The 27022-nt window shown below is 42.0% G+C and overlaps 1 protein-coding gene across 3 annotated transcripts in view; it reads left to right on the top strand.

Annotated features, from left to right (window-relative positions):
* The first annotated feature begins 1925 nt into the window (after positions 1-1925).
* Positions 1926-27022, top strand: part of COBLL1 (cordon-bleu WH2 repeat protein like 1) — a 123188-nt gene continuing 98091 nt past the window's right edge. The window contains exon 1 of one of the 3 annotated variants that reach the window (XM_037912529.2): positions 1926-2777. Coding sequence is in view for 1 of the 3 variants with exons in the window: in XM_043525393.1 (XP_043381328.1) it covers positions 2799-3082 (284 nt within the window). In the remaining 2 variants the exon portion in view is untranslated. The other 2 variants (XM_043525393.1, XM_043525395.1) reach the window with 2 other exon arrangements.

The following is a 27022-nucleotide window of genomic DNA, read 5'->3' as shown; positions in this document are numbered from 1 at the left end:
CAAATGATGGTGTGTGATTATACAGGGTGTGGGTAACCACACACCTGTGGTCTGACTGATCAGACAGTATCAGGCCTATGTACTCTTTATCGTAAAAGGAGAATACAATTGAGAAAAACACCCACAGTAAAAGGGAAAGCATAACATATAGTCAATGTCTATGTTACAATATTCCTTACAGAATAATTATTTGATACAATGAAAGAAGATCAGCAACTGTTTGTCATGGTGATGGAAAGAAGAATTCTGGGAATTTCAATCCACGACTGAGTGCCCAGTGAAGTGATCAGACAGCAGATTGGAGTGCAGGACGTCGTTGAAAGCAGGCATAGTAAAATGCAATGGGCCGGGCATATAGCGAGGCTCATTGACAATTGATAGACTGCAGCTGTTGCTGAGTGGTACCCACAGGAACTGAAATGACCACCTGTCCGACCTCCAAAGAGATGGGAAGATTTTATCATGAAAAGACATGGCCACACATGGAGAAGGAAGGCCAGGATATGGGAAGAATGGAAGATGTGTTGTAATCGGTGCAATCGTTATGAGGGCTGAAGGACCGATCGATCAAGGTGACAGTGTAAGATTCCTAGCTGTGCTACCACTAGAACTAGTTGTTGTATTGGCAAAAATGAAAAGCCAGTGAAAAAAATTGAGTGCTAAGTACTATATTGTAAACATCGTTTTAATGAAGAATCATCTATTTTAATGAATTCATTATCTATGGGCAGGGCTGTCCCTAGGGGGGTGCGGGGCTGGGACAAAATCCCTGCCCCCACTATACCCCTTCCCCCAAACACCCTCCATGCCCCTGCTCCGCCATCTCCCCCAAGCCCCTGCCCCTTTCTGGATTCTGCCCCCTCCTGCGAGTGACGCTGGGAGCCAGCAGGGCAGGGTCGCTCTCTGCTGCCAGCGCCAGACCCCCCACTAACCCTCCAGGCCGCCCTGAACCCCATATCCTTATGGGTTGCCTTCGTCCATCCTATGGATGGGACGGCCCTGTCTGTGGGTTAGATACTCACAATACAGTACCAGTGCAGACACTGCACTGTTGGACAAGTTCAGTCACACAACGCAGGTTGTAACGGAGCAGTTCTTTCACATAAACAAGATTAAAATGCTGTCATACACAGGATGCAAACAAAATGAAAACATTTTCCCCTAATCTGTTGTAGAACAATAGTTGTTACTTGTAACAATGAAGGTGGGGAAAGAGACAAATGTGATTAAATTGACAACATCTCCAGGAGGCCTCATTTAGATTTTATTCAAGGAAATAACTTTTTTATTAAAGGTTTCAGAGTAACAGCCGTGTTAGTCTGTATTCGTAAAAAGAAAAGGAGTACTTGTGGCACCTTAGAGACTAACCAGTTTATTTGAGCATGAGCTTTCGTGAGCTACAGCTCACTTCATCGGATGCATAGCATATCGTGGAAACTGCAGAAGACATTATATACACACAGAGACCATGAAACAAAACTTCCTCCCACCTCACTCCCCCGCTGGCAACAGCTTATCTAAAGTGATCCTCAAGTAGAGCCATTTCCAGCACAAATCCAGGTTTTCTCACCCTTCCCCCCCCCCCCCCCCCCCACATACAAACTCACTCTCCTGCTGGCAACAGCCCATATTCGTAAAAAGAAAAGGAGTACTTGTGGCACCTTAGAGACTAGTGAGTTTGTATGTGTGTGTGTGGGGGGGGGAAGGGTGAGAAAACCTGGATTTGTGCTGGAAATGGCTCTACTTGAGGATCACTTTAGATAAGCTGTTGCCAGCGGGGGAGTGAGGTGGGAGGAAGTTTTGTTTCATGGTCTCTGGGTGTATATAATGTCTTCTGCAGTTTCCACGATATGCTATGCATCCGATGAAGTGAGCTGTAGCTCACGAAAGCTCATGCTCAAATAAACTGGTTAGTCTCTAAGGTGCCACAAGTACTCCTTTTTTTTTTTTTTTTTTATTAAAGGAATTTTTTTTGTTTTAATTTATCATCTGAGTTTTGGCAACCCAAACATTGCAACATTATGCTAGGCCATAAGAACAAGCAAAACCTGCCCTCGGTCGTATTTTCACGGCAACAACAGGGCACCGGGTGCTTTCAGACTAATCAGTTTCAATTTTGCCTGCCCTCTAATTTTCGTTTTGCGCAGCCAGACAGGATCAAAGGGACCAGAGGAGAGAGACCGCCGCAGACTTGCCCCCTTCAGTCCTAGGGCTTGCGCGGAGCAGGCAGGGACGTGTATCTTTAACAGAGACTAGGTCTGATCGCTGGTGCGGAAGGAAGAAGGGGCTGATGAGAGGCGGCCCTCGCCTATCTCCCCCACGCCAAAGCAGCCTCGCGGGGCTCCCACTCGGGGAATTGCACCCTCCCCCCGACCAGGATAAGGCGGGCAGGTGGTGGCAGCCAGACCTTTCGCTGTGTGTGCCCCGCCTCTCGAGCGGCCTGGGCTCTCCACCCCCTTCTCTCCCCACCTGTAGGGCTCCTCGCCCGGCCTTCCGCACGCCCTAGTGGTGGGTTGGGGGAAGCGGGGCCCGGAGCAGCCGGGGAAAGAGGAAAATTCCAGCGCGAAGGAAGGCCAGCCCTGCCCCGCCTCCCCGCGGCGGGGAGAGGAGCGAGAGGCTGCGCTGGCCGGGGCGGAGTGGGGCTGTGCCGGGAGCAGGGAACCCTGCGAGCGGCGGGGAGGGAAGCCGCTGTTCAGCCCGAGCCGGAGCGGCAGGGGAAGAGCGGCCCGCGGCGGCGGCAGCAGGAGGGGACGGCTCCGCCTGTCGAGTTTTCCAAGGTGTGGTTTGTACCGCGCCCCATGGCTGCTCTGGGGGCGGAGGGGGGGATACTCGCGCCCCGGGGTGCGGCTGGCGCTGGGCTGCGGAGCCGCGACGTCTCCCGGGGCCCCTTGCAAACAGGTGACGGGGGAGGAGGGCAGCCGAGGAGTTGTGCCGGGCGCGCCTCCCGGCCAGCGTGGAGTCCCGCCCCAGCCCGGCCGGAATGGAGCCCAGTCAGCTGCCCCGGGAGGCCAAGCGCTGCGCGCCCAGCCCAGGGGACGGGCGACCGCGTCTGGCGGGCAGCGGCAGCCCTGCCTCCCTGCGGGTAAGCGCAGCAACTCATGGCAAGTGTGAGGGCCCCAGCCCCGCGTCTCGTGTGCGCAGGCACCGCCGTCCTCTGCTGCTGGCTCGCGTGAGCTTTCACTGGCCGTTGCCGAGCTGCAGGCAGCTGCTCGCCTCTTTCCCCTGGGCGAGGTGACCGGGTCTGCGCGGATTGGAAAGTGGAAGTTCAGCTGACGGGAAGGGGGAGGGAGGGGTAGGTGCCCACAGCACCTTGAGCAGGGCACATCCACCACCTCAGCAACAAAGGGCCGTTGTGGAACTGTAGCTTTTGAAAGGTAATACCTGGGGACGATTATGGCTGCGCCTCGGCACGAGGCAGCTCTCTGGGTCTCTGAAAGGGGCTGCAATTGTGACTAATCTGACTGGCGGAATCAAACGCAGTAAATGCTTGTTTCTAAACACAAACCATCTTGAAAGGGAAACAGACTTGAAAGAGACTAAAGCAATACTTCAGACAACGCTGGTTGGCTGGCAGATACTAAGTGATTGGGTCCTTCAGCTATAACTTTCTTCACTCTCTCTCTTTATCCAGTGCTGTTATGGTGTCACCTGAAGTAGAGTTCATGTGATGAAATGTCATGTAAACACACGTGTTGATTGTATTTCGCATTTGTGGAAACAAAATGGGGGGGGGGGGGGGAGTTTTTTTTGCAAAACAAACAAAAACCTCAACAGTTTGACGATGAGATTAGTTGGAGATGAAGCATTCACCTTGTCAAGAATAGGAACCAAAACTATGAACCTTGAACCAGAAGAATCGGAGAACTTTCATATGCTTGTTTTCTCTCCTCATGAGACAAGTTATTCTCTTTGACGTAAATAATATTTTACTCAAATGGCTAGATAATACAAAGACACACACTCTTGCTTCCGTGTTAAGAAAAACAAGCTACTTGGAATTCATATTGGGATTATTTAATGGGTGTAGCTGTAATTTTCTCTTAGAATGTTATGAAAGGAATTTCTTCAGAAGCAAGTCAGTACCTGCTTATTCATATCCTTGTCCATGTAATGGTTGGCGATAGACTAGAAAATTCTCAGGACCCCAAAACTCTAGTTACAGTGCTATCTAACAAATGTTTAATTACATAGAAGAAAAATTCCTCAGGACACTGCAGCTGAAGCATTGCAGCAATGTGCTAATGTATGAGGGCCAGGAAATTAACTGAATATTGGGAAAAGTGAAGCTAATTGTTCAGGTCTTTAGTAACTGTCCAATGTGAAATGCAAAAAGTGGACAGATAGCTTCAGTATGAAAAAATGAAACCCAGTTTTTAAAATTGTCTGTCTGTTTTAACAATCTAAAATCCTTTTAGTGTCACAGATAAGAAAAATTTACTTTTTATTTTCTTTTACTTGACAGTGCTGATATGAAATACCGTTGGTGCAGACCAGTTATTTTAGCTGTAGGCATTTTCAGTTCTGTGTCATTTCTAATGCTCTAACATTGTGGTCATTCTGTCTTTTTTTGCTTATCATCCTTTCTTATCTGTATGGTTAAATCCATGATAGTTCATGATTTTTTCTTTAAAATTTGAGTGGCCAGCGTAGTAATGCTTTAATATGTAGATGGAAGTAGTGTATATTTTTTGTAAAATTAATAGAAACAAAATCTGGAATATAAATAGATGAGAGATTGATCATTGAGGAAGAAAATACAGTAACTGCTGTCATAAACAAAATTACTCTTGCTCTGTTTTGGGGAATCAGGGAGCTAAGAGGAATCAGATATACAAAATGGCAAAAAGGGGAGGATCATTGGCCTGAATGCTCGTAAGACTCATTCTCTTAGTTAGGGACTGCAGGTGTTCAGCACCGTTGATAATCAGGCCATATATTCCAAAGTAATACAATTTACTTTCCAGTTTTTATAAATGAACACACTTATGTATTGACATAAACGCTTTCTGGAATGTGAGACTATAAATGGGAATACAATTATTTGATTTAAGATTATTAGATTAGCAGAAGAAGAAAATAAAATTTGGATTTCTGGATAGATCTGTTTCAAGTCCCATATATCCACCTCATTTATGAATCTCTTGGGAACAGGTATTTATAAAATTATGGCCTTGTAGCAAGTCTATACTTATTAATAATAAGTCATTAAGAACTGATATTTAAAAGAGGGGTAAACAGTTAATAGAGGTAGAACAAGAGAGGGTTATTTCTTGTGTTTACAAGACTTCGGGCATGCAAATCAAGTTTTCGTTGCTCCAGCAAAAGAGCAAGCACGTAATAGTAATGTGAGAACATGCAAATAGTGCATTATAACTGTACTTCTGAAATCTTTTAAGTTCCTTGTTTATACTTATTTCATTTTTAAAAAAGTTTGAATTGCTAGATGATGCCATTTCAGCTGTTCTTACAATTTCCTTAGGCCTGAAGCATGTCATATATTACTTTTGGTGAATTATGACTTGAATTCTGATTGCTATATTTTTGCTGTAAATCAGTAGAATAGCCTGTTTCTTTAATACCTCTTAAGATATCTGTCAGCAAGTGCATTTCATTTTTTTAAAAAGTGCAGCTAATAAACTTACTCTGTTTAGCACTGCAGGCATATTTACAGGCAACTTAACAACTCTGAAATAACTGTTGCTTTGAAAATTAATGTTGTCATTGTTTCTTCCTAGCTCATTTCAACTGGGTCCATCTATTAGCAGTTTTAATTATTTCCTGAAGATGGTCTGAGTTTGCTGACCAAAACATTGAGTTTCAAAGAAATGTCTATTTGTACAGTTGTTCTTTAATGTAGTTTTTTCTGACTGTCCAGCTACTAAAACAACACACTGGTCCAACTTAACCGGTAATTTTCTGAAATAAGGACTGCAGAATCAGGTCTTAGATAAAACGTGTAAATCCATGCTTATATCATAGAAATACTTCTACCAACCAGAATTTATATTTCTATTTAAATAGAATTGTTGTGTATATATTTAACTTTTATAACAAAAAATGCACCATGAGACTCATCAGTGTTTATGTGGTTTCTGTTGTCTAAAATATCCCTTTTAGAATCGGAACTATCAGTTGTCCCTTTTTATGTTTGAAAACTTGATTTTCCTTCTCCTTTGTGTCACATAGAGTTGGAAAAAAATAGCTGTTTTATTAATTGCATCAAAATGGTGGATCTTAATTCTGTTGTTGTTCTCTCATATGCCCGGTTCTCCAATGATTCTGAGAGTTCTGTGTAAGTAGAGGAAGCAGAATATAAAAGCTAAGATGCTTTATACAATAATTATGCCCTCCTGTACATGGGTTCAAATGACTTGGTGCCCCTTTTTTAAATTATTTTTCAAATACTTTCAATTTTTCAAGTATGTTGTATTAAACTAATTTAATAACTTAGATGTTTGTGTGTGCTTCTTGTCCCATCTGTTGCTATTCATGTTGGTCCATAATTGTGCTGGTTGCTAGCCACCAAACTTTGGTTTGATAATGGTTTAAGAAATAAAAGGGTTAAAAAGTTAACTTCTGAAAAGGAGGATCTAGTGAAATGCTTTTGTACACCAAAACAATTCCTAATTCTTCATCTGAATGAAGTTGTTGGAAAGATTGTGTAATCTAGAAAGGACAGGATTTGGACTAGTGATTTCCTTTGATTAAATTACCAAATAATAAAGTAACAGCCTTATGTTTTTGTCTTACTCATACAGTCAGGTGGACTTACAGAGACAATGCTGCTAATCCCGGTTAGTTAGCAAGCAGTTGTTGGTGATGAAATGCATTTTAAACAATCTCTAAAGAAATCGCTGGACACATTTATTGATAAATGTTTGAGTTTAGAAAATTAATTTGTGCTAAATTTGAAATCTGATATCTTTTGAAACCCTTAATTCTACAAAATTGATAAAGGTTTTTTTTTTTTAGGCTGGAAACTTATATATGGTTTAGCACTGGTGTAATGGTCTTCAGTGATGTATTTACATGACTTTGTTCTTTGGAATTTTTACCATCTGTTACGCTGTGATGGGCTTTGGGAGAAGTTTCTCATGATTATTTCCCAAAGGTTAAATGTTTGCATGCATGTTTCTTGTACCTACTGGGGGGAAAAATCAATCATTTGATAGAAACTACTGTAGATGAATCCTTCTTTCTGGTATCTTTGGGGGAAAAAAGGGGGTAAATTTGACCAGTTTCTCTTCGGCTGGGGTTGAATTCAGAGCAGGTAAGAATGTCGAGATTTATAGCTTCAGAAAAAAGATTCTTGACCCTTGTGAGCTGCAGTATGCATTATACCAATACTCGAGTGAGTTTGACATTTTCTAGTGATGTGAATAAAATATCATTAGCTGGTACATCCTTATAATCTATCATGGTGGAAGACAGGCAAGTAGATTTTGTGCCTATGTTGGTAAATTCTAGAGGCAATTTTGCAAACAGGTATATAGCTAACCTGATTTATTTATCTTTGGAAGATCAAAATAGGATTAATTTGTACTATCAAAAGTTCTATTTATTACATAATTTTAAATTAAAGATAAAATGGTTTCTGACAGAATACAGACACATTCGCTTTCCAAACAAAAACACTATAAAAATGTCGCACAGCAAAAAGCAGACTTATGCAAATGCTGGGGAAAATTCTCTTCAGTGGAGGGATAGAAAGAGCTTGGCAAGAGAGAGAGGGGAGGGAGCTGAGCCATCAATTTCTACAGTATTTAAACTTCCATTTTAAAATAATGTTCAGCATCTAGCCTTTCAAGTTTCCTTCCCCACTCTGAACTCTAGGGTACAGATGTGGGGACCTGCATGAAAGACCCCCTAAGCTTATTCTTACCAGTTTAGGTTAAAACTTCCCCAAGGTACAAACTTTTACCTTTTGTCCTTGGACCTTATGCTGCCACCACCAAGCGTGTTAAACAAAGAACAGGGAAAGAGCCCACTTGGAGACGTCTTCCCCCTCTACACCCCCTTTCCTGGGGAAGGCTTGATAAAAATCCTCACCAATTTGCATAGGTGAACACAGACTCAAATCCTTGGATCTTAAGAACAATGAAAAAGCAATCAGGTTCTTAGAAGAAGAATTTTAATTAAAGAAAAAGTAAAAGAATCACCTCTGTAAGCAGGATGGTGAATACCTTACAGGCTAATGAGATTCAAAACATAGAGATTCCCTCTAGGCAAAACCGTAAGTTACAAAAAGACACAAAAACAGGAATATACATCCCATTCAGCACAGTTATTTTAACAGCCATTTAAACAAAACAGAAATCTAACGCATATCTAGCTAGATTACTTACTATGTTCTAAGACTCCCTTCCTTTTCTGTTCCCGGCAAAAGCATCACACAGACAGACAGACAGACAGCTTTTGCCCCCCCCCCCCTCCAGCTTTGAAAGTATCTTGTCTCCTCATTGGTCATTTTGGTCAGGTGCCAGCAAGGTTATCCTAGCTTCTTAACCCTTTACAGATGAAAGGGTTTTGCCTCTGGCCAGGAGGGATTTTATAGTTCTGTATACAGAAAGGTGGTTACCCTTCCCTTTATATTTATGACATAGCCATTATGGGTTTGAAAACCATTTTCCAAGTATGTGTTTTTTGCAGTTGTCTTATTGAATCTGCAGACTGCTTCAGCATCTCTGCTGCTGCTCACAGTTTTTCATTAGTTAAAGTACATCAAAATAATAGGGGGGAGTTCACTATTTTTTTGTCATTACAAATCTCAATACATTATTCTGTGGTGATGAGATGGAGGAAGATAAAGGAGGTAAAAGCAGAAATGTATTCAAAAAGACTTCAAGGCAACCAAACAAAAAAGTTTGTGCATGGAGCTAAGCTGATTGGAAGAAATACCTGGTGCTCCCTAGGGCCTAGGCAATGTGTCTTAATGCTATTATATGGTCTTGATCAGTGGTGAGCTGGAGCCGGTTCGCACCAGTTAGCTAGAACCGGTTGTTAAATTTAGAAGCCCTTTTAGAACCGGTTGTTCCGCGAGGGACAACCGGTTCTAAAAGGGCTTCTAAATTTAACTGGCCAAGAGTGGTGCCTTAGGCGCCGACTCCATGGGTGCTCCAGCCCTGGAGCACCCAAGGGGAAAATTTGGTGGGTGCAGAGCACCCACCGGCAGCTCCCCACCCCACCCCCAGCTCCAGTTCACCTCCGCTCTGCCTCCGTATCCTCCCCTGAACGTGCCGCCCAGCCCTGCTTCTCTGCCCCCCCAGGCTTCCCGTGAATCAGCTGTTCACGTGGGAAGCTGGGGCAGGCTGAGACGCAGGCCACGGCTTCCCGCTCAGGCCCAGGGAAGCGGAGGTGAGCCGGGGCGGCGGGGGGGGGGCGAGGAGGGCTGTCTGCACCGCAGCAGGTAACCCGGGGGGGCGCGCAGGAGAACCGCTCCCTGCCCCAGCTCACCTCGGCCTGAGCGGGAAGCCGCTCTGTGCTCCCTGGCTTCCTGCCGGACAGCTGATTCGCGGGAAGTGGGGGGGGTGGGGGCGGAGAAGCAGAGGGGGGTGGTGCGTTTGGAGCGGAGGCGGAGGTGAGGTGAGCTGGGGCCGGGCATGGCTCGGGGAGCTGCTGGTGGGTGCTCTGCACCCACCAAATTTTCCCCGGGGGCGCTCCAGCCCCAGAGCACCCAGGGAGTCGGCGCCTAAGGCGCCACTTTTGATATGATCAGTGGGGGAGCAGCCACTCCCCCTGCTCCCCCCCAGCTATGCTCCCCCGCCCCTAGGAGCCAGAGGGACCTGCCGGATGCTTCCTGGGAGCTGCCCGAGGTAAGCACCTCCAGGACTCCCCACCTCTCTCCCCTGGCAGGTGCCTCTATCTCTTAGGGGTGGGGTGGGCACCCACTACGGTGGCCCACGAGCCCCTCCTGCCTGGTTCTGGGGGCAGTCAGGGGACAGGGCAGGGGTCCTGGGGGTGGGGGGGCATCAAGGAACGCGGGGGGGTTGGATGGGGCAGGAGTCCCGGGGGGCGGGGGTGGGCAATGACCCCCTCGTGGGGTGAGGAGGGAACCCGTTGTTAAGATTTTGGCAGCTCGTCACTGGTCTTGATCAGGTTAGAGAATCTGTATTGGTATAAATAAATAAAATTAAGAGTAATCCAGGTTCTTTTAAGCACATTTTTAAATACATTCTGCACTTTCCTGCCTCTTTGACAACTAGGGGTTATATCATGAGAAAATTGCTGCTAGGTTATGTTTTTTGGTTTTTTTTTAAATAGACTAGCTTTTATGACCTTTAAGCAGTCTCTGTGCTTCATCAATCATTGGGATTACTATTGTGGCCTATATAGTATTGCTGATTCTTACAATTTTATTGCAAGTCCAGAGATTTTTGGTTTTATTTCTTAAAAATATAATGATTGGAGATAAGTGATTGTGAAACTCCACTTTCCTTTTTCCAAAAAGTAAGTATCTAGCCCTCCCAGTTGCAGAGGAAAGCTTGAAACCTGACCCAAACATACTCCAGAGGCTCAAAACTCAGAATCCAAAATTTAACACTGATTTAAAATCATGAGACTTTGAAATCTCCTGATTATCATGAGCACTGAGGTTGATGCATTGCTTACGCAGGTTACAACAAGGGAGGGGGGAGTGTGATGCAGATTTGGGCGGCGGGGGGAGGTTCTTGTATGCATCTTCAGTGAATTGAATCCATTATCTTCCCTACAAATCTTCAGAACTATTTAGAAAATGTTAAGCACAATGAACTGTTATTTTAAAATTGAATTATATAGTATCTCTTTTGTAAACACTAACATCAGATTAATTTATTATATTAGACTTTGCAGCATTCAGCCAATAAATTGTAGCTGTGAAACAGTCAGATAACACTTATACTAAAGTTCTAAAGGTTTACATCCAATCTATGAACCCTCTGTTATGAAATTCCATTAATGGTGTGAGATCCTCTAAAAGCGAAGTTCCCAGTGGTGGTAGTTATGAAAGAAATGTGAAGTTCACTAGTACCTCTGAAAATTTAGGAGCAATGCTTTCACTTTAGTCACATGTAGCAAACGGAATCTTTGCTGGAGTTCTGCATGGAATTATTTAGTAACTCTCTGTTTTATTATGCAGTTAACAGAATGCATACTTATATCAGAAACCGTTCTGGAAGTGTGAAATTTTAATCAGTATACAGGAATATTTTTATGGGTGAACGAGAGTAAGACCGTTGTGCTTATGATGCTAATTAGTAGCCCTAGCTAGAATTAGTTGTGAGAAAGTGCATGCCTTCAATTCACCTAAATCCAGAGTCGGATCACCTCTACAATTCCATTTTTTGTCCTCTCCTGGGCGGATGCTGCCAGTCGTTGTGAAATGCATGAATGAATTCTTAACAAGTGTCCACCTGGGAGTATGATTGATAAACACAGGTCCACTTGGGGTCCTAACCAGCAGTCTAGTCTTAGATAAGATAAAAATATATGCAACTGTAAGGAGCACAGAAAATATGTTTAGAAAACAATGCAACAAAAAAAGGAGAAAAATCAAACTGGCAACAGTAACAGCTTTACTATGAAATTCCCCTCCCCTCCCCCGCGCATATTTGTAACTGATAAAATTGACTATTTTCTATCTAGATCTTATAAAGAGCCATGTTAGTTTACTATTAAATGTTCAATGTTTACCTGCCGTACAGGCAGTTGAGCTGATTATAACCAGCACTTTTTAGATAGCTGCCATATACAGTGATTTATATCAGATCTGTTTAAAGTGAAACAGCATCAAATAGTTGTCTGACACAATCGTATGTTGCTCTTAACTGCTCCATGTGAGAGTTGGTTTGACTCCCAGTAAAACTTGTCAGGTCAGAAATCACTGTGTGTTTGTAAAGTCTTCAGTGGTAATGTTATAGCCCTTCACTATCAGAGAGTGTTGCTGTGGGAACGAGATCAAGGAAACTTTAGAGGATTAGGGAATGTGGATAGTAGAGTAACAAAATATGTCGGAGGATAATGTGTAAATAAAGAAAAGTAGGCAGGGCCATTTCAAGTCTTTGTCCAGGATGGATGGTATCCTATCAAAAGGAAAAATAAGGGCCAATATGAAGTAAGAAGTTGATGAATAGTATGTCAAAGATATATTGAAGGGAAAAGCCATTCAAAAGTGGAGAGGGTTTTTTTTGAAACAATAAATAATTATTTTTATTAGCAGTCTGTTATGTAGGAAATGAATAACTGAATTATCATCCCAACTGTGTATTATCAAGGGATGCTTTCGTCTATATGCAAAGACAGCAGTTCAACTGGGAGACACTTAGAAATCGTGTTCATGCTGAGTAACTTGCAAAGGAGTTGGAAGGAGAGAAAAAGAGAAACCTCTTGTAGCAGAACCCAGGGATTTCAGTTTCCTCTGGAATAGGCTTAGAAGGTACTGTATCTGTCATCTGAAGAGCAAATGAATGAAGTATTTTTTGAGCTGGAAATAAAAGTAAATTCTAGCAAATCAACTTTAGCAATATTTAAAGAGGGACGTGAATTTCATAAGCTAGAGAAAAGGAGTACTTGTGGCACCTTAGAGACTAACAAATTTATTTGAGTATAAGCTCCTTTTCTTTTTGTGGTTACAGACTAACATGGCTGTTACTCTGAAACCTGTCATAAGCTAGAGAGAAATCTTCCCTCCATGAAGTCCAATACTGCTGCTGGTTTACATGAAAGTGGGAAGAGGAAAGTTTCTAAATCCACTGTTAGTTGGGCATAATTGTTCTTCCTTGGTGTGTGTGTGTGTGTGTGTGTGTAAGCTGCCATTATTATAATGGAAATTACATATACAAATCAATGAGACAGCAGGCCCCTGATTATTCAGGATGTAAAGACGGAGATGGTCTGGGAGGGATGGATGGGGTGGAGGGTGGGAAATAAGAGAAGGCTTGTTCATCTAAACTAACTGATTATTGTATAATGAATCAACATAACTGTTCAGTGAGTGAAGCTTAAATGAAGAAGAACCACTTGATAAACAGGGTGAAAACAATCTGTATTTTTAATACATCTAAATGTAAATGTATACATCTGGGAACAAAGAATGTAAGCCATACTTACTGGGTGAGGGGCTCTATCCTGGGAAGCAGTGACTGACAAAGACTGGAGGTTGTGGTGGATAATCAGTTGAACAGGAGCTCCTGGTTTTGATGCTATGACCAAAAGAGCTAATGTGATCTTGGGATACATAAACTATAGAATCTTGAGAAAGAGTAGATAGGTTATTTTACCTCTGTGTTTGGCACTGGTACAACTGCTGCTGAAATACTGTCCCGTTCTGGTGCCCACAATTCAAGAAGGATGTTGGTAAATTGGAGAGGATTCAGAGAAGAGCTTTGAGAATGATTAAAGAATTAGAAAAATGTCTTATAGTGATTGGCTTCATTGATCTTATTTAGCTTAACAAAGAGAAGGTTAAGGGGTGACTTGATTAATCTATAAGTACCTACATGAGGAACAAATATTTAGTAATGAGATCTTCAATCTAGCAGAGAAAGGTATAACACAATCTAGTGGCTGGAAGTTGGAGTTAGACAAACTCAGACTGGAGACAAGGTGTAAATTTTTAATGGTGAGAGTATTAACCATTGGAACAATGGTGAATTTTCCATCACTGATCTTTTTAAAATCAAGGTTGGAAGTTTTTCTAAAGATGCTCGAGGAATTATTTTGGGGAAGTTCTCTGGCCTGTATTCTCTGGCCCCCCCGCCCCAACTTTTACTACCTTCTCTAACTGCAGATCTGGAATTCTGATTTATGTTCACATTGCTGCCTGCTGTCTGAATGCAGGAATTCCTCTTCACTGTAAGTGTTGCTGACTATATACTATTGTAGAACTCAGCGGGTATCTGCAAGTTGACATCAGGGCATTAGTAGATGAAGAGGAACCTAGATGTTGACTCTGGAATCCCTGTCGAGTTCTACAATCACATCTTGTGTTAGTACAATGAAGAGGAAATTCTCTGGCTGTACAGCAGGCAACAGTGAAGTGTTAAAGAACATATTGCTTTGAGCTGTCCCCTGGATATTCAAAAGCTGTGATAATTTAAGTTGAATCCCCACCTGTGGTGCAGTCCTGCAGTTTGAAATTTAACCCTCTGTACAGAAGGTAGACTAGTAAATTCCTGCAGCTCAATGAGATTTAAATAGATCTAAAATATTCTGTAGTAAAAGGTGGATTATTATGGGCTAATCCTTTCTTATATAGATGAAAATGTAAGTTTTTTTCTTTTAAAAAAAAATCTATATGGGAAAGGGAATTACATGGCTAATACACCATGAGGTATTATAGAACTGAAAGTTACTTAACTGGATAAAAATTGATGTAATTTTCTAGCAAGTGAAACCCAATGTGTGTATGTAGATGTTTATATAAAAACATACTACAGTTTATACTGTGTCTTTTCATTGTAAGGAATAGAAGGGCTCTTTGAGATGAAGGACAGAATCCTGATATATCTGGGAAATGTTGCCAGGGAGTTAAAATACATGTCAGCTGTTCAGCAAGATGGGAGTAGTTTGCTCTGTTTTCTTTCACTGGCATAAGGAACCCTGCATGAATATTTTTCGATAGAAGTCAAACTCATGCTATGATAAAGCACTTGCTGTGCTAGTTTTTAAAATTTACTACTGGTTTGCAGAGGAGATGGCTTTTTTAACAAATGTATTCAGTATCAAAGGAAATATGTGGAGAAGATTGTTCTTTTTCCAGCTCAGTTCTGGAAATATAATTATTTTGTGTTTGGTATGGAAAATATGGCTCAATCTTATTAAAAAAGACATCTTTGTACAACCCCCAGAGCAGTGTAAACAATGCTCACTTTGTGCATACGTCATGATCTTAAATTCTTTTAAATGCCAGTGGCTGTATAGTTTCTATTCTTTGCTCTGTATCTTTCCCATTGAGTAACACGTTGCTTTATGTTCCAAACAAATTGCATCTTAAATGAACATTATTAGAAGTTTGAATAGCGTAGTTTTCTTTACGGTGCAGTTGCAATTTTATCCTTTTGAATCACCCTTTTTAATTCTTGTGTTTTAAGACCACTGGTGAACCTTTGGAACCTTTAAACAGCAATAAGTCACCAGGACCAGATGATATTCACCCAAGAGTTCTGAAGGAACTCACATGTGAAATTGCAGAACTACTAACTGTAGTCTGTAATCTATCATTTAAATCAGTTCTGTCCCAGATGACTGGAGGATAGCTAATGTGACATCAATTTTTAAAAAGGGCTCCAGAGGTGATCCTGGCAATTACAGGCCTGTAAGCCTGACTTGAGTACCAGGCAAATTGGTTGAAATTATAATAAAGAACAATATTGTCAGACATATAGATGAACATAATTTGTTGAGGAAGAGTCAACATGGTTTTAGTAAAGGGAAATCATGCCTCATCAATCTACTAGAATTATTTGAGGGGGTCAACAAGCATGTGGACCAAGGGGATCCAGTGAATATAGTGTACTTAGATTTTCAGAAAGCCTTTGACAAGGTCCCTCACCAAAGGCTCTTACGCAAAGTGAGCTGCCACGGGATAAGAGGGACGGTGCTCTCATGGATTCATAACTGGTTAAAAGATAGGAAACAAAGGGTAGGGTATAAATGGTCAGTGTTCAGAATGGAGCAAGGTAAATAGTGGTGTCCCCTAGGGGTCTGTTCTAGGACCAGTCCTATTCAATATATTCATAAATGATCTGGAAAAAGGGGTAAACAGTGAGGTGGCAAAATTTGCAGACGATACAAAATTACTAAAGATAATTAAGACCCAGGCAAACTGCGAAGAGCTACAAAAGGATCTCTCAAAACTGGGTGACTGAGCAACAAAATGACAGATGAAATTTAATGTTGATAAATGCAAAGTAATGCACATTGGAAAGCATGATCCCAACTATACATATAAAATGATGGGGTCTAAATTAGCTGTTACCACTCAAGAAAGAGATCTTGGGGATCTTCCCTGAAAACATCCACTCAATGTGCAGCAGCAGTCAAAAAAGCAAACAGAATGCTGGGAGTAATTAAGAAAGGGATAGATAATAGGACAGAAAATATCATGTTGCCTCTATATAAATCCATGGCATGCCCACATCTTGAATACTGTGTGCAGGTGTGGTTGCCCCATCTCAAAAAAGATATATTGGAAAAGGTTCAGAAAAGGGCAATACAAATGATTAGGCATATGAAATGGCTTCCGTATGAGGAGAGATTAATAAGACTGGGACTTTTCCTCTTGGAAAAGAGACAGCTAAGGGGAGATATGATTGAGGTCTATACAATCATGACTGGTGTAGAGAAAGTAGATAAGGAAGTGTTGTTTACTACTTCTAATAACACAAGAACTAGGGGTCACCAAATGAAATTAATAGGTTTAAAACAAATAAAAGGAAGTATTTCTTTAAACAACGCGCAGTCAACCTGTGGAACTCCTTGCCAGAGAATATGGTGAAGGCCATAACAGGGTTCAAAAAAGAACTAGATAAGTTCATGGAGGATAGGTCCATCAATGGCTATTAGCCAGGATGGGCAGGGATGGTGTCCCTAGCTTCTGTTTGCCAGAAGCTGGGAATGAGCGACAGGAGATGGATCACTTGATGATTACCTGTTCTGTTCATTCCCTCTGGGATACCTGGCACTGGCCACTGTTGGAAGACAGAATACTGAGCTAGATGGACTTTTGGTCTGACCCAGTAGAGCCATTCTTATGTTCCTAATGTTTTATTTTGTCATTCATATATAGTCCCCTTTGTACCACTCTGACAGTGTAAAGCGGACTTTACTCAGTGCTGAGAGCACTGGAAAGGGGCCTTAGTATAAATTGAGAATCAGTCCTTTGGACATTGTGTTCTAGATCTCCTAACTCCCAGTTCCTTCCTTTAATCTCTATGCCAGTATATGTGTGTTTGTATTTCACCGTCAGAGGGTTTTGCTATGGGAACTCACAAGCATCTCTCTCAATTGTCCCTTGTAATATGAATGACCTAAAGCAGCGGTTCTCAAAATGTGGTGTGTGTCTCGGTTTAAAAAAAAAAACCCACCTAAACTTCATGATAACTCTGTGCTGCACTGATTAACACTACCAGTGTGATTCAGTATAGTGGTTCCTATGTTCAGCTGTATTCTTTTTCCCTGATTGTCTCTTTTGTACTTTTGATGCTGTCATTAAACTCTCTTCTGAGATATCATCTTCTGCATCCAGCTCTGCCTGCCACATTGACAGTTTCGTAAAAGTAATTGGCATATGTAACAAGAACTCCCTCCTTCCCAGCAATCCTCTTATTTCCTCCTTCATCCCAGTCTCACTGTAAACTCTCCCTTCTTCTGTGCTTCTTACCCTTCAGAATTATTCCTTCCTGCAGCTTAGATTCTTTTGCTCTTTTTCTATTTCCCTCCTTCTAAAATGTAGTTTTTGTTAAGACTTTTTGTCTCATCAGTTCCATCCAGATTAACATTTCTTATTTCTCTCTATTTGCAGACGCTCCAACAATTTTTCACGATGATTTTTGGCGGGGAAGGGATTCTTCAGTTTACCTATATATTCCTCCAAAGAGGAGTCAATTGCCATCACTGGAGTCACTGATTAACCAGTGGCAAGTCTTTGATAGAGATATGTCAGTCAGCTGTTCTCATCTAGTTGCTTATCTGATGTCTAGCTTTACATGAGACATCACAAATCTAGAGCTGAGGCATGAACAAAGAATTTTATGTTCTGAAGGCAGCAGAGGTACCTGGTGACCCCAAATAGCCAGTAGGAGCTTTACTCGAATTCTTTGCCCCTTGAATATATTACATATGTTCTGAATGGAACATTGCTCCTCCCTAGAATTGGAGTTACCAAACCGAATGTCTGCTTGACAGATTATTGGAGCAGTTTTCTACCAAAGAGAAATGGTGATCAATACAGTTTTTATTTTCATCCACTTCTGCCACTTTCAAATAGCATAAATAAGTATCCGAAACATTCTTTGCGATTAGCCATTGGGCAATAATAGAGGATTTGTAATAATGTATCCTTTCCCATAGACACATAGTTTACCCTACTGTAGTACAAGTTCAGTGCATTTTTCTGGTTATGGTTAAGGTAGCCCTGTCATTAATAGAAGCTTAAAAAATGGCACGTTTTGGTGTTCACTTACTTCTAACCAACATATACTCTGCTTTTTCTGGTGAAGACACATAAAAGTTCCTATTCTACATACTATACTCCTTTATTTATAATGGTGTTGATACTTAGGTTACTCCTTCAAAGATCCTTATCATTAGTGATAATTATCTGACCATTTTGGAATCCCTCTGCCCTGTGTTCTGTGCAGCCTTCTATGATTCTTCTCCATTTCCCAAACCCCAGATATTTCCATGTCATCTTCCAGTCTGCCTCCCAAAATAGGCTCCCTGTAATGCCTCCTTGCCCAGGTACTTGGAATGGAATTAAAAAAAAATAGTGAAGTGACTCTTAAATGTTCATTACAAACTTCAAAAATATACAGTGATTATTTTAGCAATATGAATATTGACTACACCTAAAAAATCACCATGGCACCAAACAAGTACTCTGTTTTCTTACTTGTGTGTTAGAGTGGTGGTTTGATTTTTTTTTTTTTGGAAAGACACTGCTCACATTTTTTCCTGCCTGCTTCCACCCATCAAGCAAACAATTCCTGGCTCTCCATCTCCAGAGTTTGAAAACAGCCAACAAATCAGTTTGAAACATGACTTTAAAAAGGCCTTGCTTGCCAAGCCTCAGTCCAGAACAAATTTTTTATGGCACAGTTATAAACCTTTGGAAATAGTGACTTATAATGGAACTGCTGAAGCTTCATCATGTGCAATAATATAAACTAGAATTGTATATATTTCTCTTTGTGTAGTCTTAGGCAGAGCTTGAAAAATGTGCCCGACCACCTGCTAGATGAGTGCTAAGGTGAAAAATGTGTCACACCCAAAGGTTCTTTCTTTTTGGAGTCAGTAGCTCCTTGCCCCCAGTTGCCTTGCTCATGTTCACATAAAATTGCTACTCACCCAGGGAGACCAAGTGAGTAGGTTTCTTAAGGCCTGTCTGTGGGTACCACTAGCATATGAGGATTAAACTATGTATGTGAAATCTTGGTCCCACTGAGGTCAATGGAAGGCACCTGTATGTTTACAGATGATATAATTTCAGGACAAACTCAGTACATTGTAAATGTTAGTGCAGTAAAGATGTTCACTTCCATCAGGAAAATGCTGTTGTATTTGTATTTATATTTAGAAATACCATTAACCTGGGCATTTAATTGGGGCATGGTGCATTCCTTTTGTTTTTTTATAAGTTAGTTTTGTAATGCATAGGAATAATACCATGTTGATTAAACACAGGATGTCATATGATTATGTTACAATCTTATTAACTTGAACTGCATTAGGCAGGCTCAGGAATTAGTTTTAGAAAGTTAGACAACCTTCTAAAAGAAATGTGCAAGGTAAGATTTCACTCATTTTTGAAGCTTATCACATTCTTCCCTTTTTAAGAATGTTCCTGTTTACTGAATAATTACTTCTGAATATATCCACTTTTTCTTCTAAATAATATAATTTAATTACTTTATGTTATGAGTCAAAATGAAGATTTCTCAGTCTGCCTTGTCCCAAGGGTGGGAGGGGGAACCTGTTGAGAAATCTATTTTTAATTTAATGTGCCCTTTTCACTCTCAGAATAGATCTACAGATCTCTCTTTGGGGGGCAGGGCGGGGGAAATGGATTTTACAGCTTGTTGAAGTGGAACCACACCTGTAAGTCAAGGCAGGGGAAGAGTGTTCATCCTCGAAGATCCATCCAGTTTGTCTCTGGCAGCTACAAGCAGGTTCCGCAATTGGTCCTGCTCAGAATAACTAAAATTCAAAATTAAAACTCCATATTCTTAATCTGGTTGTTTTGCCCATTCTCTAGGCCAGTGATACTCAGATCTCAGTGGTTCAGGAGCAAAATTAGCAATCAGCATTACCCAAAAGAGCCAGAGTAGTGTGAATTCATTGTTTCATTTACAATAGTGCAATATATTTATATTTAAACAGTATGAAAATATATATATTTTTCACAGCAAAATGACTGACCAAGTATTATTAGTTTATCAACTACAATTGGTTAATAACATAGGTAAAGTATCCTGATTGGTTACTAACTTAGATTAGTTAACAATTAAATCACTCAGTGTTTTTAATATCATTTGCTGCAAAGAGCCGCAAGAGATGCATTAAAGAGTCACTTCTGGCTCATGAGCTTCAGGCTATGTCGACATAGGCTATGTTGCTTGCCGGGGCGGGGAGATGGGGGAGTTCACACCCCGAGTGACAAAGTACACTAAGCGCTCATGTGCACAGCGCTGTTGATGGGAGAGCTTTTCCCACTGACATAGCTTCTGCTGCTTGCAGAGGTGGTTTTGTTATGCTGATGGGAGAACTCTCTACCATCGGCATAGAACGTCTTCACCAGATGTGCTGCAGCAGTGCAGCTGTACATATAGACACATCCTTGGTCTGAGTATCACTGGCAGTATGTAGTCATGTGAGACTTTGCTGAGGCTTTCTCCACAGTCATCCTATTATCTGGCCAAAACATTCAGGAGAGGCTTAGAGAGCTAAAAAAGATTGGGGGAAGCAGAGGTGCTTTGGGGCTCTGACCCGAGCCTTCAAAGAAAGCTTCTTGAGGCGTAGAATACTTTGAATCCATTCTATACAAAGTGATAGTGCCACGTTATCTCCCTCCAGATGGGCCACAAGGAAACCTATACTGGAGGAGAGGGACAGACAGGGAAGCAAGGTTACTCGTTGTTGTTTTCCCATAGTTTTGCAATCTTCACCTTATGTTTTCAAAGGCTGCATGCAGAGGAATGTAATTAGGACAAAGTGGGAAAACCCAGCAAAAGCCAACGAGCTCAAGAGTTTAGCTAGAGAGTACTACAGCATACATAAATCTAAGTCTGACCTAGTTCTTTAGCAAGGGTTGGTGCAGTTCTGTCATCTTTAGTTTAAAGATCTGGTGATTCCAGTGTAGGGATTCCCTCCTTAAGGATCAGGGAGACAGAAGAATTCAGTCTTCACCAAGGAGGCATTTGAAGCTTCTTCAGCAGTATTGTGTGCATCTGCTGATTCCGTGTTGTTCATAAGAACTGTTTTAGCATGGACAGATTCCCTGTTGGACATTCCTGTCTTTTGGACTGAGAACCACTCTTAAGAAGCATTTTGTTGGCAGCAGCCTTTATGTGAGATGCCTGTCTGGATACCCTGAAATTCACTGCAAGGACTCCGAGCAAGGATACAGTGTAGTCACAGAGGTCACGGATTCCATGACTTTAATGAACCTGCGTGACCTCTTTGTCTCCTGCAGTTGTGGCGGGACTCCCCCCCCCACCCCCACCCATGGGGCTCAGGCATCAGTCCCTCCGGCAGTCATCCTCCCACTCTGCCCCCTGTTGTTCTTAGTAAAAAGCACCAAAAGGTTGCGGGCTTTTGTGAATTTTTGTTTATTGCCCATGACCTGTCTGTGACTTTTAATAAAAATAACCATGATAAAATCGTAACCTTAACTATGAATGTCCCATTGCCATCTCTGGCAGAGAAAACTGGAATTCTGGTTCCTAGACAAAGTAGGTTTATTTAACAAGAGACAACTCTTTCAGCCTTCTGCCTCAATCTGAAACATCCCACTAAAAACCCTGGCATGTCCTGGATGTCAGGAGAACATTAAAAAATATACCTTGCACATGCACATCCAAGGTGTCAATTTCTGGATTGTTAAAATGGTGCATATCAGAAAATTACAAGGCTAAAAATTTTCCTCCTTCAAAATTTTTTGCCATAGTTTTGAGTGAATTGGTGACCTCCAGGGCAGAAAGGCCATATGTATTGTATGAAGAGAGAGATAGGGTGGCCATCCATCCACACCTCTCCTAAGTTTTATAAATTAGATGTGTGCCTTTGGTAGAAGGGTTCTGCACATTGTGGTACCCCAGTAATCAGAAGGTGCTTCTCAAATTGTGGAAAGTTATTTGGTTTGCTACCTTCGCTGGCTACATACTGCTATTGGAAATCCCACTGAAAGGAATCTGTAGAAATTCCCTGTGAAGATTTTTTTTTTTCCCCCCCTTGACTTACCTCAAAAATTCCTTTTTTTTTAGTGGGAAAATCCACTGATCTATCACTCCTGGGATAAGTGTTGCTTGAAATATTTATGGTACCTTCTTTTCCTTTCTTTGTGATGCACAAATCTATTCCTGTCTGCCACACATTGGAGCAGAAGTAGGAAGTTTTCATTTAAATTCTTATGTTCAGAAATTAGTTAATATATTTGTAGAGAAACTAGTAATATAGTAGCAGCTGTAGAAGTATCTTGAAGTGGTAGAGTTTTCAGAGACACTTCTACCATCCTTGGCTGGCAGGTATGGTTCTACTACCAGGAACTGCAAGCAGGGAGGGAACCTTGTTGTAAGGGATCTGCCAGCCTCTTTCCAGAACGGTGAGATTTTTGGGGTAAGTCGAAATAAATTTTCCTGTTACACTCAGGCTAAACATTAAGTTCTAAGGAGTTTTATATAGGAATATAGTACAATAATGGATTAGATCCAAGGTCCATCTAGTTGTTAACCTCTCTCTGATAGTGATCGGTACCAGATGCTTTCGAGTAAGTAGCCAGATGTGGGATAATCTGCTCCTATCGTTAGGTTTTATCCTGATCCCAATAGTTAAAGATTGACCTAAACCCTAAATCATGAGATTTAATATCCTTTCCAAAGTTGTTGTTTATAATTAATTATGGCCACTCTCGATATTCTTGACATCCATATAATTATTCAGTCCCTTTTTGAATGATGTTAAATTCTTGGTCTCAACAACTTTCTGTGGTGCTGAGTTCAGAGTTTAATTACAGGTTGTGCGAAAAAGTATTTTTATCAGTTTTATGGGATTATTCACATGAGTAATTGCTCACTAAAGTGTAGAAGAGTTCTACAGTCTAGCCCTAAAGCAGCATGAGATACTTTCTTTATAAAGGGTATGCAAGAAGTTATAACATTTTATAGTTTTTATGGAAATTATAAAGCTAAAGGGCAAGATTATTAAAGGTGTTTAGGTACCTAGCTCCTATTGTCTGGCCCTATAACCTCAATAGTTGTACCCTGGGTTCCATGTGAATCAGTACATGAGAAAAGTTGAGCACATGAGTAAGGTTTGCAGGTTCAAGCCCTAATTTATTACATAATTAATTCCAAAGTGTTTAAAACATATAATGTTTGACATATTATTCTGTTATTAACACATCAGCACAGTGCCGCAGGCATTCCAAAACAATTGGAAACTTTTTCACTAAGAGGGTGGTGAAACACTGGAATGCGTTACCTAGGGAGGTGGTAGAATCTCCTTCCTTAGAGGTTTTTAAGGTCAGGCTTGACAAAGCCCTGGCTGGGATGATTTAACTGGGAATTGGTCCTGCTTTGAGCAGGGGGTTGGACTAGATGACCTTCTGGGGTCCCTTCCAACCCTGATATTCTATGATTCTATGATTCTATGAATTGAAAGTAGACAGAATCATAGTCAAATGTATTTTAGATGTACCAAAAGAAGGGAGTAGGTCCATTGAGATGTCAGATCAGACGAACTGCTAAGGAACCCATTCAAAGTAGAGTGTTCCAAGACACTGGATTTATGGTTTATTACAACAGTCTGTAACCCACTAACCCCTCTTTTTGTCCTATGACTGCAGAGGTGTTAATGGGCTGCTTTACATTGAATGGTCCCTTAGAATATATGTAGACACTGCGTTGCTTACATTGACTGTTGCTGCCTTTCAGAAGTCATCCTGCAATGCTCCACGCCGACAGTTAAATCGGTGCAAGCGCTCCTGGTGAGGACGTGAACTGCCAATACAAAAAACACAGTGTGGACATGCAAAAGCGATTTAATTACTGTGATAGCTGTAAATTGATTTTACTTAGGTCAACTTAATTTTGTAGTATAAACCTGAGGTGGACTTAATTTTGTAGAGTAGACTTGCACTTAATCTGTTTAATATTCCCATCTGTTTCTAAAATATGACCACATGTGAATTGTATGTGTTCATAAATTATTGAACAGTGACATTATATTTTTGTATCCATATACAGGTTTCTGTTTGGCTGTGCATTTTCTATGGGGGGTATGAAAGTAGAAAGAACAGTGGATTTCTGACAGAGAGGATTACTGTGTGATGGGTTGGCCCTCCCTGTCTGGGATGCCACCTGATGTGCTGGGATCCCACTGGTTCCACCCATTCCACCAGCCTGGCTTTCCTCACCCTGTCCAAGCTGTGCCAGGCCCTCAAGCCTTCTCCAGCACACACATACAGGTAGGGACACACCCAGCTACAAACGGACACAAAGACATGGAGATCAGCTCTGTGTGGGAGGAATCAGCTTGGGGATTCACCCAGTCCCCATGTGCACACCTCTTTGGGGAGTAAACCCAAAATAATATTGTCTTACACTATATAGAAAGATCTGCACAGTGCAAGCTCATAAAAATTTGCCCTCTCCCTCAATGTGGAGAGAGATATGCACAGCTTTCTGCACCCCTCCACCTATATGAATTGCACAAACTGGGTTTTGAAATGAACAAGAAATAAGTTTATTAACTACACAAGGTAAATTTTAAGTGATTAAAAGGGACAGCAAACAGAACAAAGCAGATTACTGAGCAAATAAAGCAAAACATGCAAACTAAGCTCAATACGCTCAAGAAACAGGTTACAAAATGTAATTTCTCACCCTAAATGTTGTTTTAGGAAAGTTGCAGAGTTTCTGTGGCTTAAAGTTCCAGTTATTTCTCTTTACAGACTGGACCCCTGTCTGAGCCTGGACTCAATCCTGCCTTTCCCTTCAGGTGTTTTTAGCAGCCTTCCTTCCTGGGCACGCAATGGAGGACAGTCCTGTTTGCGTTACTCCCCAGCCTTAACTATAATTTACATAAGGTGGGAACCCTTTGTTTTCAGTGGAAAAATACCAGCAGTGTCCAAGGTGGTACTCCATACCAGGTGACATCATCAGATGACCCTACAGTGTCAAAGCAACATTCCAGGAAGCTCCTCAGGATGTTGGGAGATTAGTATCTCCAAAGTTCCATTGTCCTTCTTAAATGGCTCATTTAGGCTGATTGTCTACTCTCTGGTGGGCCTTTCCCTAAGTACACACACACAGTTGTAATTATTACATACTTAATATTCCTAACTTCAGATACAGAAATGATACATGCATACCAATTGTGTAAACACATTCAGTAGATCAGTGGTCTCCAACCTTTTTATGCCCAAGATCACTTTTAGAATTTAAGGTTAACCCAGGATCTCCCAAGCACGCCCCCCTCACTCCACCCTCCCACCTCCGGTCGCTCACTCTCCCCACCCTCACTCACTTTCACTGCTGGGGTAGGGGTTTGGGGTTTGGGAGGGGGTGTGGGCTCTGGGCTAAGGCCAAGGGGTTTGCGGTTTGGGAGGGGGCTCCAGGCTGAGCCTGGAGCAGCGGGTTGGGGTGCAGGAGGGGGTGAGGGGTGCAAGCTCTGGGAGGGAGTATTGGTGCAGGAGGGGGCTCTGGGCTGGGACAGAGCGTTGGGGTGCAGAAGGTGGTGCGGGGTGTTGGCTCTGGGAGGGGACTCAGGACTAGGGCAGGGACTTGGGGTGCAAGAGGGGGTATGGAGCGCTGGCTGCGGGATGGGGCTTGGGGGCACTTACCTCTGGCAGCTCCCAGGTGGCGGTGAAGCAGGGCTATGGCAGGCTCCCTGCCTGCCCCAGCCCCACTCAGGCACATCTGTACCTCCTCCCCATCATGAGCTGGGTCACCCCCCCCACGCTGCCAGCCCGTAATGCACCACGTGGCCATGCCACTCCCGGAAGGGGCCAACGCCCAATTTGGGATCTTGCAGGTTGTTCTAGTTAAGAAGAGAAATTGATGATTGAGCCAGGTATTTTTGTTGCAGTTCTGTTTATTTACAAGTTTACATACAAAGTCCTGTTTCCCTGAATGCAGAAATAATTGAACAGAGAGTTTTCCCCTGCCTACAGCATCAAACCAGTTTCAGCCAGCATCCCCCCTAGAAGCTCCCTAGGCTTTTCCTTAGGATCATGCTACTGCATTTGTTCAGGCTGTGGTGGAGCTTCCTACTCCTACTGTTCCTGTGGTGCTTCTCCTGCTGCCTCCTCCCCTCCCGCATCCTTACCCAAAACAATACTCAGACAGTCACACTGCCCACATGGTTCTAATTCCTGGGTAGTATGCCTTTGTTTTAGGAAGGGGCTGCTTAACCATCTGTTATAGCTATCTTAAATGAGGGGCAGGGGTCATCCCCTACAGTTTTTAAATAATGTTTAACCTAGCCTATATCTGTATATATGTCCAAAGCTTTTAGTGTGGTATTCATTAAATGTTTCTATTCTGTAACTGAAAAAGAGAAAAAAATCACCTCTATTGATTTGGAATCTGTTTATAGTAAGTATACATTTCGAGTATGTTTGGTCTCATCCTATTCTGTAAGGGTGTGTCTACATGGGATTTTTCATCCAAAACTTTTTGATGCATGTCAGGTAACTTGCAGTATGCAACTTGCACCAGTAGTGAGCACACAGAATACTTGTTCCATTTTTAATGCTCATCATTTGAACACATGGCAACAGTTTGGGTGAACTGAGAGTGTAGCATTCTTGGGGGTTATCCTAGGGTCCTTTACTTAATTGCTGAGCAGCATGTGTCCTGAGATTGATTTTGCTGTGAATTGTGGGAAGTCGGTGGGTTCAAATTGTAAAAATACCTCCCATGTTTCCTCTCTCTGTGCCCCATACTTCCTTTTTGGTCATGCTCCTGCCATTTTTTGAATCACTGTCTTCCAGCATGGACCTAGAAATATACTGTGCTGCTACGGTGGTAGGCGTGAATACACAGAGGCTGCTTGGGCTGTAGTACAGCACTCAAAGCCAGACGAATTCGGCCTTGGACTTCGCCTT

Source organism: Chelonia mydas, chromosome 11 (assembly GCF_015237465.2).
Source record: "Chelonia mydas isolate rCheMyd1 chromosome 11, rCheMyd1.pri.v2, whole genome shotgun sequence".
Classification (NCBI taxonomy): Eukaryota; Metazoa; Chordata; order Testudines; family Cheloniidae; genus Chelonia; species Chelonia mydas.
Note: the sequence above shows the minus strand (reverse complement) of the source record. Positions and strands in the feature narration are given on the sequence as shown.